This window comes from Alligator mississippiensis, chromosome 11 (assembly GCF_030867095.1).
Source record: "Alligator mississippiensis isolate rAllMis1 chromosome 11, rAllMis1, whole genome shotgun sequence".
In the NCBI taxonomy this organism is placed as follows: Eukaryota; Metazoa; Chordata; order Crocodylia; family Alligatoridae; genus Alligator; species Alligator mississippiensis.
This window is the reverse complement of record NC_081834.1, coordinates 15879972-15895655: the sequence shown is the minus strand read 5'-3', so window position 1 is coordinate 15895655 and position 15684 is coordinate 15879972. Positions and strand designations below refer to the sequence as shown.

The 15684-nt window shown below is 42.2% G+C and overlaps 1 protein-coding gene across 1 annotated transcript in view; it reads right to left on the bottom strand.

The window, feature by feature from the left end:
• ABHD17C (abhydrolase domain containing 17C, depalmitoylase) overlaps positions 1–15684 on the bottom strand; it is a 57508-nt gene that overhangs the window by 5537 nt on the left and 36287 nt on the right. Inside the window, exon 2 of the mRNA XM_006275589.4 lies at positions 2837–3016. Coding sequence (XP_006275651.2) covers positions 2837–3016 — 180 coding nt within the window. The remainder of the gene's footprint in view (positions 1–2836; positions 3017–15684) is intronic.

Sequence of the window (15684 nt, the reverse complement as noted above, 5' to 3'; positions counted from 1 at the left end):
GACCAAGATAAAACAAAACATGACAAATGTAATGAACGCCCACTACTACAGGGCTGTCCAGCTTCTAAGAGGCCAGGGGCCGTATGCCCCATAGGCCATGCAAGCAGAGGTCTGCACACCGCTAGGGCCACAGGCCTTTTAGGCTGCATGACATGGTCCTCCTCCTATTTTCTGCTGCACGCTATGTGGCACCCCACCTCGCCTTCAGCTGCCCAGCCACGGGCCCCCCCCACCCCGCACGGGTGCTCTGGGACACAGGCTGCCCCATCCCCTGGGATGGGGCATGCAGCAGAAACCAGAGGGAGGGTGAACCTGGAGACCCACAGTGCTGCCATATCCAGAGTGATAAAGGCAACACTGGCCGGGTGGGAGCCTAGGGGTCTCTGTTAACCTCTTGTGGGCGACATGCCAGTTGTACAGCCCTGCACTACTATACGTGCATACAAAGGTCGGAGCCCAATTCTACAGAAGATTTCAGTCAGTTTTCTGGTCTTCAGCTCTCTCTAGACATAAGAGCATTATGGGATGCTTCATTCCCAGCCCTCAGAAATTTTCCACGTGCTGTTGCAAAGAGATAGGCACCCGATGATTTTCTCAGAGATAGGGATTTTCTCAGATGCCATAAACAGCTTTTTGTGCAGTTTGAACTGGGCAACGCTGGTCTAAAGATTTGCAAGACATTCTTCAGTGGCTTCAGTCACTTGAATCAGGAACACCTTCTTTAGATGCAAAGCACAGGAGTTTTGAAATTTTTCCTATAGAAAAGTGATTAGGACTCTTTTGCTGACTTAAGCATTCGGTGCCCCTGAAGCTAGATTTTATTGTTATAACTAGGCCCAAGGGAAACACTGTTTATTTTAGCTGTGTCTATTACAAACTCTCTCCTGGAAAGCAGTGTACATTTTTTTGCAGCAAATGTTAAACAATGCCTCTTCTGTTAAATGTACTTGTAAAGTGAATGCCTAGACAAGTACTGGAGCATTTTCTACTTGAATAGGTGCCTCCTACAGAAGTCAAACACAAATACAGCTCCAATTACTCAGAACATTTGACTATATGTCTAACTACCGCTCTCAACTCCCTTAACAGTCACTGCAACAAGCAGCAAGTGGATTACGTTATTTTCTTGCACTTCCACCTGTAAGAAGTTACTGAAATGAAGTCAACATGCTGTAAAGTCTGCTGGTGAAGCAAATCAGTTTTCAGAGGGGCAAATGATACCAATGGCCACATATTAATCTAAGATCTCAATTATGAAAGAACAGGGGGTTAAAAATGTTATATAGGGCCTTTTCACAGCTGCCTGCCCCCACATTTCCATAGTAGAAAAGTCAGGCTTCCATTCTGCCCTCAGCCTTTCTCCTGAACTCAAAAGAGTGACCACTGCCTGCAAATATCAAAATGCAGCACTTTTAACACAGAATCCCCATAGACAAGCCATTTATAAACATTTCTTAGCATCTCAGAAATAACTACATTGGATCAAGAGTCCTCTCAGGTCACTTATTTTAACACTAAGGATTTCAAAGTTCACACGTTTTTAGAACTCAATGTTTGAGAAGGTTTAGGATTCAAGGAACAGCTGCTGCTAGTCCAATGTTTGCTTCTTATCTAGGATTATAACAATGCTTCTTGTAAGACACTTCATAAAACAGATTTTTTTCTTAAAACTAAACATTCTACTTTTTCTATGTAGAATGTGACATTTTTTGACAATGAAGAGTTTGATTGTGATTAAAAAGAAGGCCAAATGCTGTCTTTTGCCTTGTCCACTCATTACAGGCACCAGTACAGTACTACCTGACCATCTGCTTTACAAATTTCAAACGCCCTAATCAAATAAGGAAGTATCTCACTTATGATAACCAGAGACAATGAAAAAAGTAAAATGACTTGCCAAATGTTACACAGGAAGGCTACAAATTGATGTCACATTTGTTCCAGGAGAAACTATTTTATTAAAGTACAATCATTCAGACACCCATGTCCACTGATCCAGAAAAAACTCTATAAAGGTTCATGGGATAAGAAGTGCTATCAGTTTGTCCTAGCACCTCACAAAGTGCATCTGAATAGCTGTCCCAGGTTTGTATCATTGAATCAATGGCAGAAAAGTGGCAGTGCATTCAACTATTCACTAAACCTGGGTTGGAAGGACAACATGTGTACATGCGAATCCATGGGCTTCTGTTCCAGGACAAACAAAGGTACAACTTGCTTTGAGACAAGTGCATTATCTGGTTTTAGTTGAAGTCTTGGGCTGAGCTGGAAAATGAACCTAGATTTTCAGAATCCCAGGTCAGTGCCCTAATCATTGGAAACTCCTTACTCTCTCGTTACGTAAACCAGACCTTATCCAGCTCAGCCTACTGTTTGTGTCAAGTAACGGCAAAAATTAACAGGCTGCCTTGAATTCCATCTATGGACAGTCTGTGGTATCACAACTTTTAAATGAAAATTGACTAGTTAATGGTATTAGTTTTTAGCCTAAAATAACTTGCCAATGTACTGTAAGATGACCATTAACCTTTCCAAATTTGGTTACACAAAATTAATGACAATAACAAATCATGTGCCAGCATTAAAGAGAGTGGGGCAGGTAAATAGCTGTAAGAAAGTTGGAGGGTTTTCTTTATTTGCTTGTTCAGCTAACTAGCATGCTAGTATGAGACTGAAAGCCATACAGTTGTAAGTGAATACACTTGTTTTGATATAAAAATTGTCTGTTCAAAGCTCAAGATGCATGGTCACAACAATAAAAATCAGCACACAATTTTAAATATTGTTATATTGTACTGAGTAGAGAGCAATCCTTCCTGGCAAAATGTGCACGTACCTTGGGAAAGCATCAAAGCAGTATGTTTTCCTGGTGTCAGGAAAAGCTACCCGCAATCCAGACATCAAAGGAGAATGAAGGATTACAGCTGCACACTCGTACCGAGATGCCAGATCCACAGTTGGGACAGTTCCAATGCTCTGACCATACAGAATAATGTTCTCAGGGCTAACACCGTACCTGCAGAGAGAATTTGAAGAAATGTTGGTTTTAAAAACAACTTGGCAGTATGGAACAAATGAAACGGTAACCTAGATGAAACACAAATTCTCTCTACAGCCACCATCCAAAATCCACACTCACAATGTACACAAATTGATAAAATCAGCATTTAAAGCCACAGAAACAAAATAAATCATCAGAATACTGTAGCATTAAAAAGGTTTTTTTGTTTGTTTGTATTTTTAACAAAAGCAAAATGGTGCACTGGTTAATCTCTGCTTGTTTGAGAGCCTTAAGGAATCTCAGGTATCTTTCACAACACAGAGCAGGAAGTTGTGAAGAGTTGGGTAATTCAGGTTTGTTTCTAGGAATTACAAGAGAACTTACAGCTTTAATGCTTAATGCAAGGCAGTGTCAGAAGTTAACAGGTTTATAAAACAATTAGCCACTCTTGAGAAGAGGCATAAATCAAGATCAAAATGACTGGGGGGATTCATTACAATTACCTTGTTCACATATTTAAATGTAAATCTGATCCAATAGCATACAGTGCTTTATAACTTATTGCTTAGGAGCCAACACTTTAGTTCTGTTCCCTTCTACATTCAGAGTCACAACTAGAAGCAGCAGTGAACTATTTTTTCATTTTTGTACCTAATATTTTACAATTTATAAAAAAAAAAACATGCCATCACAGAGCTCAGGATGTGTAAACAGCCACGAATGGCTCTGTTTTTCCTGCTCCACCTAACTACCATCCTAATCTACGTGTTCTATAGTTTTCTGACCCTACTTCATGTCTAATACTACAATCACCACAAACATTACCTTAAATGCCAAGATATATTAGTGTTAGGTAAAGCATTTTTCAGAAAGCAAAAAATATTTGGCCACTGTGAACTTTTAAACAAACACATCATGGCCACTATTTTGTTGGCTATGGGTGATTAGGGAAATGCCCAATACACAGCTCGTCTTTCTATCTAAAGCTGTACAAGGAAAAAAAAATAACTATAGGGGAGAGTATATTTCTAGTAGGAAATATTCTTAATATCTTTGGCATTTTCCAATCTAGATTATGCCAACCGCCCTACTGTCATTACCATGACGCTGGAAGTCAAGACCTATGGCTGGATGTCTACCAGGCTGTGTACTGGGCAGGGTTTCAGCCCCTGCTGAAACTAATAACCTGGTGTACACTGAACTGCAAGCTTTATCCCAATGCCAAAATCCTACCAGGAAGCAAATCAGCCACTTCTGTGACAGCAGGCAAAGAGGTGAGGGAAGAGAAATTACTCAGAAAGGGAGACTGCAGTTATTATCCAAGATGAACTACATTCTATAACGAAGCAAGGTTTATTTAGACAGTAGGTCTTGGGGCACAGGAACCGTCTCCCTTAAATGTTAGTAAAGTAGAGCTTCTGGGCACTTTCCTTTTTTGTGTCCTTGTGTGACAAGGTATTTAGCACAATTCACAGATTCATTGCAATCTGACAGGGCCCTGCCATGAGTGCTTCTGCTATAGCTTCAAACTTGCAACGTCTGGGCTATTAATGTGCTTTAGCACCCACACCACCCCAGCCCCCAGCCAAGGAGTGAGAAGGGGGAGGTTCTGAGACAGAGGATGGAACAGAAGCAGAAGGGGTTTCAGGAGCCTGGGACATGTAGGGAAAGAGACAGGAGCTGATGTGGGTTCAGGGGTCCTATACGAGTACCAGAGGCAAGGCAACTGGAGGATGGTACAGGAAGAGTGAAAGAGAGAGGAAGGAAGGCAGGACCTCCTGCGTATGGGACTCCAAGCAGATGGGGATGGCAGCAGGACCTGAGGGTTGGGTGTATTAGATTTCTGGGCACTACTGTGATATAAATAAGCAGCTATAATAAAATGATCTGTGCCTGGAGCGCAACATTTTATCCCTCTTGGTTGCCCAAAGGCAGCTTACGGGCAACCTACCATAACCAGACCTGATGTTTTTTCAAGGTTGAGAGAAGCAAAATCTCCATTCTGGAGTTTTGTTATAAACAGTAGGTTAGATACCAATTTCCCAGTACCGTTCAGACAGTGTTGATCCTTCTCTGTGTAAATCATCAGACTAGAGTCAATCCTGCTTTGCAGTAAGGGATTTGACTAGATGACATACTAGAGGTCCTTTTCCAGCCTTATTGTTCTGTGGTTCTGTGACATAAGAGTTAATTTAGGGTAAGCTTTCCCTTGCTGGTACAGAGTTCAAGGTGCAGTAGCACTTGTCTGGCTCTGCTGCACTGCGCAACAGGACCCCAAGGGTAAAATCCTGGCCACAGTACAGCCAGCAGAGCCAAGAACCAGTTAAGAGAATCTACACCCCATTCATGGCACTGCCCAGTGTGCAATGAACTTCTGTAAATAATGTATCCAAATATGCTGATCTCAGTCTTCAAAAAGAGAAGGTGCAGCATGAGCTGAGACTACAGCAACAGGCAACACGGCAAGGGAGCAGTCTTTACAGTATTAGTGTAGGGTATTATTGAGGCAGTCCAAAGCCCAGTTATAGATGAGACATCACTATGCTAGCCAGCATATGCATACAACAAAGACTTCATAATACAAATGTATATGAAAATGGCAAGCGACTAAAGGGGAAGTGCAGGGTAACAGTGATGCCTATCACATTACAGGTTAAAAAATGCCTTCATTTAAATTATCTTGTTTCACAGACTAAGTACCAAGCCAATAAAAATGTAACTCTTCATTACTGTATGGGGGGGAGGGTCTTTTTAAGATACTAATGCCCCTCTTTATGTGATGTCATACAATACACCAAACACACCATTCTTTTTTCTCATTGCAACTGGTGCCAGACGTGGCAGCAATTCCACCAAGCAGGATAGTATCAAAAAATCTCTCTTGGACTGCTGCAGTTACAGATTAGTCAGTTCTATATCTACGTCTACCTGAAACAGCATAAAAAAATAGATAATCTAATTTCACTATCTTTGACTAGCTTGTCATATACATTACCACTGCTCCATTTGATCAGAAGGCTGCTGAGTCTCAGACAATCACAAGAGCTGCACAAGTTTTCAAATATAGTTACACGTGTACTGAAGGGCCAGAGGACATATGATGATTCATGAACAAGGTCCACAAAGTCCTAATGGCGGCAGGCTTACTCTGGTTTAGGTCCTTAGGTCTTAAAGGGGAAAGCTAGGTAGAAAGTGAAATAGGGAATGGGAAGGGAAAAGATAACAAAGGGATTGAAAGATAGCAGAGAGAGAGAGAGAGAGAGAGAGAGAGAGAGAGAGAGAGAGAAGCTAAGAGTCAGGAAGGAAAGAAAGCAAGAGTGTAGAAAAAAATGGGAAACCACACACATATGCAAGAAAAGGAGAATGAAAAAGATCCAGACGCTGAAAAGATTTTCCCCTGTGCACTGTCACCACTCATTTTCTTTTTTAAAGGACTGAAGTCCTTCCACCACCTAAACAGTAGCTCCTAAAAATATCCTCCTTGAAATAAAAGAGGGTTGGTCTCTGTGGAAACAGAAGTCCATATGACTGAATGGGAAACAAGTTAAATTTATGGCTATACAATCACGTTCTCCTACAGAGCTCATCTGCGTGTAACAGTCTCCGAGCCAGCAGGGGAACAGTGCAATCTGGAAGGCGCCCTGGGAGGAAGGAGCAAAGTTGGAAGCATTTGCAATTTTTGCAGGCATCACAGAAACAAAGAGAACACTGTCCATTGCTACGACAATGGTTGATTACTGTAAAACAAAAACCTTCTTATTTCTCCCCAGCCAATACTTGCAGCAGGTGGAGAGGTTCACAAGTAACTGCAAGCACACTAGGCTTCCAGGAAGCACAACACACCAACTAGATGCGGTAGGAGCTGCCCATAAACAAAGCAAAGTTTGGGAATGCTCAGATCGTTCCTGGGCAAAACCTCAGAGATTCAAGCCGCAACAACAGCCCACAAGAAGTGTGGATCAGTTCACATGTCTAATTTGGGGAGTCAGATGATGCATCTTAAGGCTAAAGGGGTCAGCCTCCCTCCCAACTAGGGTGGCCATCATAGAGGACAGTCCGGTTGTCCTCTGTCCTCTATTGATATGGAACCCGATGACTTTGTCCTCTATTTAAATTTTTTTTTAAATAGAGGACATAAAGGCATCGGGTTCCGTATCAATAGAGGACAGAGGACAACCGGACTGTCTTCTATGATGGCCACCCTACAAGTCCCAACATTCAGGATTCAGATTCAAAACATTTGAGACAGGCAGCATGCATAGTAGATAGGGCATCAGATTGGGACTGGAGAGCTAGGAGCTATTCCTAAATCTGCCACTGCTTTGCTTAAGCAATCAGCTATTTCCCCCACCTGTAAAAAAGGGGATAACGATACTGACCTCCTCTGCGAAGCACTGGAGGAATCTCTTGATGAACGCGTTATATATACAAGAGCTACGTATTGTCATTAAGAAGGTGTCCTGGACTGTAAGCTGAGGATGCCTCATTTCCTCCTCCCACCTAAATTTTGAGATGCAGAGTTCAACATTTCTATTTTTGCTCCCTTCTTACTCAGCTGAAAATATTAATATAATGCTACTTCAGGGACTACAAATACGTTGTAACTATGAGGCCCCGCAAACATTCATGGCCAAATTCAATGCTGCATTATCTGTGTCTTCTCTCATGGGGGCTAAAATTGAGCTACTCAATGAAGCCTGTTCTGTTTTCAGGCAAATATACTGTTTACAGAGGCAGGGTCAATGATGTTAACCACACTTCAAATACCATGCAACCTCAGAGTAAAAATTCTAACCTCCACCATGTAGACTAGAAAATACCGAATAAAGGGACGTAACATTAATACAAACCAGTGCTTTGAGCACTGTAAAAATTAAATTGCAACACCATGTGACAATGAGTCTTGGTCCAATCTAAGTAAGAAAGACTAGTGTTAAAAGGTAATACTACCCAACTACAACACAACTCCACCACAGGCAAGTGATTTCAAAGTGTAGATGAGGCTGTTATTTTATTACTGTTAAGTCTGTGTGTGGCTACTGGTGACTAAAGACAGTTATGGCTGTAATATTTCAATTTATAACAATTTGGTAAGGAAGTAAACTATTCTCTATTTCCTTTCTACAAGTAGGGATATCATGAGACGTATAAGGCAATATGCCAGTTTGTTCCTTCCAGAAGGAAGGAAGTCTTTGGAATCTGAAAGGATCAGAATGAACTCTTTCAGCTCCAGTAAAGAGTGTTCAACTGAAACAGCAAAGTAACTCAGCTTGAAATAAATCCAGCACACTTTCAAATAGAGATAAGATTTGCCATCATTAGAGATGATTAGAGCCTTCTAGAACATCTTTTATTACAGCACACATGCTAATTTATGAAATGTCTCTAGAAGCCTACTTTTGTTTTGAAAGTCTTTATTTGCTTCCCTTCATACATGAAGTCCAAGCCCCTTTGGCAGGAACACTTTCAAGGAGCGTATGTCTGAAAATAAATGCAATGATCCTTGTTGTGAAGAACAAGAAGTGCCCTGCATATTAACTGGAGAAATCTAGAACTCTTGGTTCAGAGAGGGTGCCTTTTATTAGACCACCTGAGAAATTACTAAAAAATTAGAACTCTTGGTTCAGAGATATTTGCATTTTTTTGTCGCAGACCAACACAGCTGCCAAATACATCCCAGAAACATGGAAGATACTGTAGCAAATTTTGGCCGATTTGGGATTATAACATCTACTGCTGAACAACAAAAAAGATTTCTACACCTCCCTGACCCCACCAGGGAAGGAATCCTGCTTGATCTGCGCAACAAAGAGCAACCCCACAAAGATACTCTCATGGACCCAGAGGAACAGATTTTCCAGCTTCTGTTTCCTCTGTGTAAAAATGAAGTTTATTTCCAACATATGAGGGCTTTTTACCATCTTTAACCTTCCCTGAGCCTGAAGAATGGTGTGTGAGCCCGAAAGCTTGCAGAAAAAGTTGGGGTTTTTTTGCAGTTTCTCAGCTGGTCTCATAAAAGGTATCATCTCTGAACCAAGAGTGGCAGATTTTTGCATTATTTATTTATTTTGGTTTCAGATGAACACGGTTGCCAAATACAACCCAGATGCATAGAAGACTGTGTATTAATTATTGTTTAAGCTTTTGTTTGGGTTCTCCTAGAAAAAGTGACTTTAGACACTATTAAAAACCAGGTCAATCTATTGCATGGAATACATGTTATTTGCCATAACATATTATTCATCCTTAAAAAGTCAGATGATTTGGGTTAGCTCTAAATGTCAGAATCTGCAATCACTTAGCTAATATTTCTATTTTTTATGAGAGAATAAGTGTGATGGATAGAGATATCATAGCTCACGCTATAAAAAATATGGGGGGTACAGAGCCAGTTATTTTTCAGCATTTATGAACCTGAACACCTAAGTCAGCAGTCTTACCTGTGATTAGTCCCATTGCCTAACTGCAATAAGAGGAGGCATGCCAGCAAATAAACAGTACACCGGTAATGTTCACAGGACTGGGCACAAAGCTTGCATTTCATGTCATGCCTCAGTTAGTGCCACTCTTGCATCTAGACCAGAATACCACAAAACTGAAGTCCCACATAGCCTATGCTAAATGCCAACGCTGACACCAGAATGCAGCTGTGGACTGGGTGGGGAGGAATACACCACCACAAGGTTCTCGTCTTCAAACAGCAGCGTTATTTGAAGTGCTATACGAAACCCTAGCAAACAGCTGCAAACCAATAAGGTCTCTTTAGCAGCCTCTGATGAAAGCTTCCTTAACACATGTAGTAAAAGACAACGCATGTAGAACAAATGTCAGTATTTCTGTTATTCTGTTTTTCGGTTGTAATGGAAAACGTATGCTACCTGAAAAGCCGAGGCTGCACTGAACTCTATGTTCACAGATTGCGAGGCTGGAAGGGACCTTGGAAGATCATCGGGTCCAGCCCCCTGCATCAAGCAGAAAAGATAACTGGGGTCAGGCGACCCCAGCGAGGTGACCGTCCAGTCTCCTTGTGAAGATTTCTAATGTAGGCGACTGCTCCACCTCTGGAGGGAACTTATTCCACGGTCTGGACACCCTGACTGTGAAGAAGTTTTTCCTCACCTTATTTTAAGAGCAAACCCTGCACAGTGTATACACTTATGAGTGAGACCAAAGCATTTTTTGGCATCCCTTTTTAACATACTGCTGTGCAGGCAGACAAATTATTCGCACTTTGAATAATTTAAACAGTTGCCAGAAATGTTATATAAAGGGGTCTTACACAGTTCAATGATAATATTTTTGATGAATTTGAGCAAACCATGTTGTCAGTCATCATTAACCTATGGAACTGGGAAATCCCAGTGCTAATACAGACCCAACTGTGATATGAATTAAGTCACATGCATACAGACCAGTCGGCCTCACCTCGGGTCCTGGAAAAATCATAGAGCAGGTCCTCAAAGAATCCATTTCTAAGCACTTACAAGAGCAGGTGGTGATTAGGAACAGTCAGCTTGGATTCACCAAGGGCAAGTCATGCCTAGGAACCTACCAAATTCATGATTTCACAGTTTTCACGGAAACCACAAATTTGGTAGGTCCCCCACGAAAAATCCCGGTCGGCACAAAAAAGCATGGGGATGGTGAAAAAGCAGGAAAATGGTAGCAACCGGGGGGGGGGGGGGACGGACGGGACAGTTCTAAATGGAGAAGGGAGGGAAGCCCTGGTGTCCTGGAGCACAGGGAGAAGGGGAGAGATTGGCTGAGGGGCCCTGGAAGTCCCACCCCTCCCCAGAGATTGACAGGTAGCCATCTGGGGGTATGTGAAGCCAGCTGAATTTGATTTGGATTCAGCCCAAATTGGGCACAGCAAATCAATTAGCTGATTCAGATCACTGTCCCTGATTCAATTTGGCTGAATCCAAATCTGAAGATTCGATAACGATTCGGAGAATCAGCGATTTGGCCATAGACGCAGCTTTAAATGTTTTTTCTACATACCTCGAGGTACCAGGCACGGCTCATGAATACTGTGATGCTGGGGCGGATGGAGCATCCCACAGGAGTACAGGGGGGGTGGGGGAGGCCCTGCATGCTCAGCGGCAAACCCAGAAGTGGACTGGAAGTACTTCTGGTCAACTTCCGGGTCTGCCAGGGAGTGTGGAGGGGAACCCCTCCCCCCCACCCCGTGTGCCCCAGCTCGGCAACTGGCCACAGGGGGACCCTGGGTGCCCCCCTAAATGCAGGAGGCACCAGTCGCTGAGCCAGGGAGGTGCAGGGGGTGCCTGCTACCTTGAGGTATGTAGAAAAAACATTTAAAGCTGTTCCTGTGTCCGAATCAATTTCGGAGGGTGCCAATTCGATTTGGAAAGATTAAAGGGTATCCTGATTCGATTCAGAGATTTGGCCACCGAATTGGGCTGAATCTCTGCCGAATCGAATCGGGGACCGAAGCTTCACACAGCCCTAACACGGAGCATTCATCATCCTTCTCTGCAATAAGATGTCAAAACACTTCATTCTAATTTAAACTAAGATTAACTATACTACTATGCGAGGTCTTTGTACAGCCTGTAGGCACTAGGTCTGGAAAAGTTTAAGAAAATTACAGTAATATGTTTGCAAATGTAGAACCCAAGTCTGCAAAAATGTGCTACTGACCATACAGATTTCATAAGCAGTGTCCTTATTTTGGCAACTCTTATGAATGAAGCTGGAAACACTTCTTCTGGATATAACCCTCAATTGTAATTAGCTCAGCTGATTGCTCAATACATTTAAATATCAGAAAGGAATGTGACCTGGGCCCACGGACAAAGTCACAGCAGCACTCAGTCACACTGTCCTCTATAAATTATAAACAAGGATTTGCAGGATTGGACACTTAAAAGGTAAAAGAGTAAAGATTACTTGGAAATAAGTATCCCAAATTTGGAAATCTTGTAGGGGAAAGTATCCTCCACAGTCTACATGGAAATGTGCACGCAGTTTTTAAAATCTCCCAAATTCTCTTTTGCAGTATTAGTTTTGAAAGACTTGCAATGCAACAGCTACTGTTCTAGCTGCAATTCCTTCTAGCATCTCCACACCTCATCAGTGCATTGCGGGAGCACCTGCAATTCTTCTGCTACTGTTAAATATTACCAGGCTAAATTGCAACTGTGACCTGGATTTGTAACATTTCAGATCTGCATTGTTAACACCAATTTCCTTTGAGCTAAGAAGAGTCTCTAGCACTTCCAGCCTTGAGACAGAGGGAGATAGACACAGACACATGATCTTGAGACTGGAACGGAAGTCTGAGTTGTTGCTCAACTAGTTAATTAACAGATAAACAGATGCTTATATTTGACAAGGTTTTGACTTCTTACATTTTAAGATGGGTTTGAATATCTTAGCTAGGACTATCTAATCTTGTATATATTTACTTGTAGGCATAACACCAGAAAAAGTTTGATACACTAAACTGTTACATGCAGTTAGTAATTTGTGCACACACTCAGAACTGCGTGGAATGACTTTAAAAACTTATAAAAATACTTGGTACACAATGAAAAATATTTCACTTCTTCCAAACACAGGCTTGAATTTGGAAACACATCTAAAGCCTTGGCTTGCTCTTCAGTTTTTTTTTCCCTTAATAAAAGCATCTTCATCTGCCTTCAGTGATCAGGCTCAGGGATGCACTTCCCACCTTCAAAAAAAACAAAACTCTTAAAAACAGGGACACATGAAGAACCCATTGCAACTCAAAATCACTCTACTCCTTCCCCATTCTCCCCCCGTCTGTGAGAGAAATGGGCTCAGATCAAAGACAAGAATATTAGATGTGCTGGCAGTATTTCAGGGCTGATTTTAAAAATATTTTTAATTGGCATTCTTGTGTCAGAGCAGAAACGCCACTCTCGAACAGCCTTAAAGACACCACTCTATTCTGTAGCCTGTCTTCTGTTACCTGGCTCTCTGTTCTACTAAACTCCAGTGCTGGAGCCACATGACAATGCATTTATAATTGATGTTTCATTTTTTTGCAGAATATGTTCTATATAATTTAATCTGTCTGCACTCTGCTTTGCAATCAATCTGCAGGAAGGAAAGTAGTATATAGCACAGAAACCCCCAAATACAAGCTGGTACTCCTGTTTTTCCTGGGAAAGAAATGCTCACGCTCTGGGAGAAGACCAATGCAACTGGCTTCTGAACAAAAGTGAAGTTGTGCTGTGCTAGTTCTCTGTAGGAAGCGGGCATGGAAAGCTGAATGAGCAGAAAAATATGCATTCTGTACTTTGGCAACATTTGTTACTTTAAAAGGAGTTATATGGAAAAAGCATCCTCTTGCACTGAACTCAAAAAGCATTTATTTTTTATAGAGGATCTATTTTTTTTTTTTTAATGAAGAATCTATTAGTTTATGGGCCTGATATAAGAAGACTGACAACAAGCTATGACTGGAATTTGGCTGCTCCTTCCGTGATGGTCTGTTTAAAATAAACCATTTAAAGCTGTTTTACATTATTTCCAACATACTAGTGTCGTGTTGTTGAACTATACAGATTCCATTTAGAAAACATTGCTGAACTTTAATTTATGACAGATTTACGTGCACACCTAAAAATGATGAACCCTCATGCCATGAATACCCTGCTACAATCAGAAGACTGGAACCCAAAGCAGTTTGTTCTTCTATATTTGGGGAAATCTACTGAAAAAATACCATTTAAAAAAAGGGATAGCATTCTCAGCTTCCATTTTTTAAAGTAAAAAGAATTTATCAGTTATGCAATTGCTAGTTCTGCTTCTTTCTTTTAATCCCTGCCACAATATTTTGTGCACCACATGGAAATGAAAAACAACACTAATAAGCTGTAAAACAGAGGGAAGAAATCAATTAATGAAAAATATCTTGAATTTTTCTAAACATTTACCTCCAGGTAAAGATCAACCTTCAATAGGGGAGCTTCCCTGCTCCCCAACCCCTAGGAAAAAAAAAATGAACAAAAAGTCTACTACAGACCCCCTAACCAGGAACAAGAGCTCGACCAGGAATTCACCAGGGAACTGGCTGAGGCAACACGCTCTCGGTGCATGGTTGTCATTGTCATGGGAGACTTCAACTACCCAGACATCCCGTGGGAAGAGCACTGCCAAATCTGAACAGTTGCAAAGCTTCTTCGTGTGCATGAACAATTTTTACCTGACTCAAGAAGTCTATGAACCAACAAGAGGTAAAGCGCTGCTGGACCTGGTACTGGCTAAAGGGGATGATCTAGTCAGCAACCTAAAGATGGAAGGAAAGCCGGGATGTCCAGTGACCACGAGCTGATTACTTTTACTATCCATCACAAAGCTGGCAAGTCAGTCAGCAATGCAGAAGTCCTCAACTTCAGGAAAGCTGACTTTGATAAGATCAGGAGGCTTCTTGGCGAGGCCCTAAGGGACCATGACTCGACAGGGAGAGGAGTCCGAGAGGAGCGGTTCCTCCTTAAGGGAGCGATCCTGGAAGTACAAGGGATGTCCATCCCATCTCGGAGGAAAGGTAGCAAAAGGGCACAGCAACCCCTTTGGTTCAGCAGGGAACTCGTGGGCCTCCTATGCCAAAAGAGACTTATAAAGGATGGAAGATAGGAATCACCACAAAGGAGGATTACTCTGCACTGGTCCATAGGGAGCAAACCAGGAAAGTCAAGGCTGCAACCAAACTCCACCTGGCTACACATATCAAGGACAATAAAAGTCCTATTTTAAATATGTGGGGAGTTGGAAGAAAAGCAAGGGTAACACTGGACCCCTACTAAACCAAATGGGACAGCTGACAACTAACACCCAGGAAAAAATCTAACCTGCCTAATGGGTACTTCACATCGGTTTTTCATCAACCCAAAGGGACCGCCCTGCCTAGCAAGATGCAGACGGCTAGGGTGAGGGTGAATTTATACCCAGCATCAGTGTAGGCTTTGTAAAGGAACACCTTGAAAGGCTGGACACCTTCAAATCAGTGGGTCCTGACACACTGCACCCCAGAGTACTTAAGGAGCTGGCAGGAGTCACAGCCCAGCCACTGGCAAAGGTTTTTGAAAACTCCTGGTGCTTAGGTGAAGTACCTGAAGATTGGAAGAAGGCCAATGTGGTGCCCATCTTCAAGAAAGGGAGGAAAGTAGATCCAGGGAACCACAGGCCAATCAGTTTGACCTCAATCCCTGGAAAGATTCTAGAAAAAAAAAAAATCAAAGAGTCCATTCTTGACAAGCTGGCTCATGGCAACGTCCTACGGGACAGCCAGCATGGGTTTGTTGCAAGTAAGTCTTGCCTGACCAATCTCTTCTCCTTCTATAACCAGGTGACATACCACCTGGACAAGGGAGAGGAGATTGATGTCATATATCTGGACTTTAAAAAAAGCCTTTGATCTGGTGTCCCATGATCTCCTCTTGGAAAAATTGGCCAACTGTGGCCTCGACTACATCACAGTCCAATGGCTAGGGAATTGGCTCTGAGGCCGGACTCAGAGAGTGGTAGTCAACGGAAATGAATCATCACGGTGCTCTGTGACCAGTGGTGTCCCCCAAGGCTCTGTCCTTGGACCTGTTCTCTTTAACGTCTTTATCTATGACATGGAAACTGGTGTCAGAAGTGGACTGGCCAAGTTTACTGATGATACCAAACTTTGGGGTACAGCGTCCACA